A 3,843-nucleotide genomic window follows, 5' to 3' on the forward strand; every position below is an offset into this window, starting at 1 on the left:
CAAGTTTTTGGTTTTTTATTTTTCTTTTACAATTTTTTTTACGAAATTGGGTGAAAAGTAACAAAACAAAAAACAATAAAAAAAATTAAAATTACTAAATAAATTATTCTTAATGTAAACTAAGTTTTAACTTTAAGAATAATTTATATTTAATAACAATTATCTCTCTATATTATTTATCGTTTATATTTATGAATAAGTCGAAAGTATAAATTTAATATTAAATGTATGGGTATAACAAAACTTGCTTGTTTGATCTGTTACGTTTCCCGCTATCTACGTAATAAACCGAAAATGGTATACTCACGTTACATCACTTATAATACGTTGCTGTATGAAATGCAAAGGAGAATTTCAATGCGATTACTTAAGTCGAGGTCGATATACATAACTTGTCGATATCAACAACAGATTCTCTCTGTTTGGATTTGATTTAGCGTAAAAACATTTCGAACATGCCTCCGATTCGCAGAACGTTTTTCGTATTAAAGAATCCTTTATTATCTGTGTGGTATTTGATACTGGATCGTCAGCTGGCGCCTGTAGCTTCCGATAAATGGGTGCGGATTCGATTGCAGTCTTGCAATCCGATCTTTTGTTGTCAGGGGCGATATGCATTTATCAGATTTGCGATGTCTCGTGCGCACGTCATCTCCGTTTGTAATTTGATATGAGGCAGCCTTTTGTTGGCAGCAAGACAATGACAGTAGCATGCGTTAAGTGTCTCGATGAACAGATAAATAAAGTGTCATCAAAAACTTACATTATTAATAGGAATACTCTTTATAGTATTATATCTAACGTAACGTCCTTTTATTTCATCTTGCTTCTCGTTATCTTTCCACGACCTAAATAAGACTGATCGATCTAAATCCAAATTGATGTATTAAAATTTCTGGCATCAATTAGGTTTATGATTGGATAGATTATCTTCGAAATAGCGGGGTTCGTGAAGTTGTCGACACGCGCCCTACATGCATAATGTTTGATGTTACGGCTTATTACGTGCACGGCCGTTATGCAAGGCGCGCGGAACCGGCGCAGGCGCATGCCGCTCGTGAGAAGCGGCGCAACATTCGCAATACCACTACTCTCTATCACCAAGCATGCTCAATTGCTTATTCTAACGCTAACCTCGATAAACAACAGTTCACGGTCCAGTATAAACGTCGTGAAATCTCTAATGACGAATTAAAATCCTTTTTATTTAACGAAAATATGTGTAGAGACAGCCTTTTTGTAAGATAAAGAATTTCCATTAATTTAATCAATTGTTGACAAAAATAATTTTCAATTTACTTTCATAAAGTGTAAATCGAGAAAGATTCGATAAGGCGAACACAAGACGACAAAAAATACATAATTGAAAGACGTCGCCTATGTTGAGCAAACATGTGCGACGCAGTTCCTTAAAAAACTCGGTGCCCTGAAAAAATGTAGAAAAAAAACACTCAAACGCTGAAGCTCGCTCGTCTGACAGGAAATATGATATTTTATTTTAGCCGTGGGATCAAACCGAGTCGATAATTTGTGTTCCGTATAAAATATAACAGGCGACGATGAAACTAAATTGTGCGAGAAATTCCTTTATTCGATTAGAAAATAAATAAACTGTAGAATATATACTGTAAATAATACTCTACATATATATATATATATATATATATATATATATATAAACATACATACTATAAATAAATAAATAAACTGTAGAATATAGGTATAATAACAAAATTGTAGCTCCTACTTTTCGACTGCGCAAAGTAAACGTTTCTTTTTTGGATTATGGTTCTTATAAAATCTCACAAACGATTTTGCAATTGGTTCAAAATAAATTAAAGTTTGTATTAATAAGAAATTAAGAGCTATAGCTTATTATTCGGTGCAGGATTACATAAATGATCAAGACGTGTGGACTTAGTGACACTATTTCATTCAAGATATTACCAAATTTGTAATAAGACACCGTTTACTTTATTTAAAAGAGTGTCTGCGGAGTTTCATCTCGATTATTTTCTGCAGAATTTACATTCTGAATCGGTGATAGGTACACTTTTTAAAATAATTAAAAATTTTATTTTTTAACGTGACGATTTTAAGGTGCTTTTGAAGCCTATTTGAATAAAGTTATTTTGATTTAAATGAAAAATAAAAATTATAATGAAGGTAAACTAAAAATTAAAATAAAATACGTTCATATATCTATACAAATAAACATACGGTGCCCCCATTTTTGCAGACGCCCTCACCGCCCAGAACAGAATTCTCTTGAGGAGACCGCAAAGGGTCTTAGCGGTGAGACCATACGTGGATACCGTACGGTGTCATGGACGGCAGCGACACTTCTTGCGAGCGATCCGCCTTGGGAACTCCAGGCGCAAATGCTTGCGGAAGTGTACCGGTACCGGTCAAGCCTCCGAGCTCGAGGACAAATTCCGAGTGCGGACCAGATTCGTAGGATCAGGGCTCAGGGTCAGAGAGCCCTGATCGATTGGTGGATGGAGGATCTGGGGTCTCCAGCGGCGGGTCTAGCGACGGTGGATGCCATACGTCTTAACCTACGTTGCTGGGTCAAAAGACGGCACGGGGTGCGGTCCTTTAGACTGACACAGGTACTTACCGGGCACGGAAGCTTCAGTAAGTACCTGCATCAGATCGCGGGTAGGGAGGTCACCCCTGCCTGTCACGCGTGTGGTGGCCCAAGTGATACGGCGCGTCACACTCTCGAGGACTGTGTTGCTTGGGGGCCCCAACGCTGCGCCCTGGTGGCCGTAACAGGCGAAGCTCTGTCGCTGCCGAGCGTGGTCCGCAGCATGCTCGGCAGCGAGAGTTGCTAGTCGGCCGTAACCTCATTCTGCGAGAAGGTCAGGACGTTAAAGGACGCTACGGAGCGACAGCGTGAGTTTGACGTCAACCCGCTCCGCAGGAAACGACCAGGGGGAAGGAGACACCGTTATGCACTCTTTCACCCTTCGCAATAGCGTGGGAGAAGGGCACCACTATTTCTCCCACTCGCCGTCGGGGTGATAGAGCGCTCAAAGTGCCCGTGGGAGCTCTATAGACGAAGGCGGCCCGCAAATGGCGGGCCTACCGTCGGGGCGTCGCGGTAGCATGCGAAAGCGATCCCGTGGCGATGGCCCACTATGGCGATGAGGGCACTGCTGGGTTTAGTGGGTAGTCTGGGTTGGCCAGGAGACCCACATTCCCGCCAGCCTCGTCGACGGGGTGCATAAAACCATGCGTAAAAAAAAACTATAGAAATAAATAAAATTGGAGTGTCTGTTTGTAATATTAAAATAACCGTTTTTAATTAAATTCATATGTATACACGGTACATAAACCAAAATAACAATTTTTATACTTTTTGTCTGTCTGTCTGTTTGTTCCGGCTAATCTCTGAGACGGCTGGACCGATTTTGACGGGACTTTCACTGGCTGATAGCTGATGCAAAAAGGACTTAACAATAACTTAGGCTACTTATATATTTATTCATTAATAAACAGAAAAGAAAATAATAATGCAATTAGCTTATTAATCTATAATGGATAAAATATTTGATTCGGTAATACATCAATATAAGACAGGTTAAAAATAATTGTTGTATGTTTTGGAAGAAATTGTAAAACATTATTACAATTAAGTTCGAATCCACATCAAGAAAGTAAAATTCTGACCAGAATTAGCCGTTTACGACTGTACAAGTACAAAAGTCTAGTCTGACAAAGTTGAAAGCTATTGCCGGGAATTAAAACCAATCAACATCAATCTGAAATCTGTAGGTGACGTGGTTGACCGTTATTTCTTGCAGAACTCGGTACAACTACTAACCGTTTTAGATTGAT

The 3,843-nt window shown here is 39.2% G+C and overlaps 1 protein-coding gene across 1 annotated transcript; it reads left to right on the top strand.

Annotated features, from left to right (window-relative positions):
* The first annotated feature begins 981 nt into the window (after positions 1-981).
* LOC123670313 lies at positions 982-2,837 on the top strand. The gene is made up of 2 exons (XM_045603817.1): positions 982-1,160; positions 2,240-2,837. Exons 1-2 carry the CDS (start codon positions 982-984, stop codon positions 2,835-2,837), a joined length of 777 nt encoding a protein of 258 aa, XP_045459773.1.
* Positions 2,838-3,843: the final 1,006 nt, after the last annotated feature.

This window comes from Melitaea cinxia, chromosome 4, assembly GCF_905220565.1.
Source record: "Melitaea cinxia chromosome 4, ilMelCinx1.1, whole genome shotgun sequence".
Lineage (NCBI taxonomy): Eukaryota > Metazoa > Arthropoda > Insecta > Lepidoptera > Nymphalidae > Melitaea > Melitaea cinxia.

Coding starts and splice junctions, on each gene's coding strand:
- LOC123670313 (XM_045603817.1), top strand. CDS start 982: ATGTTTGATGTTACGGCTTATTACGTGCACGGCCGTTATGCAAGGCGC. Junction 1,161..2,239: donor AAACAACAGTTCACGGTCCA/GTATAAACGTCG, acceptor CCATTTTTGCAG/ACGCCCTCACCGCCCAGAAC.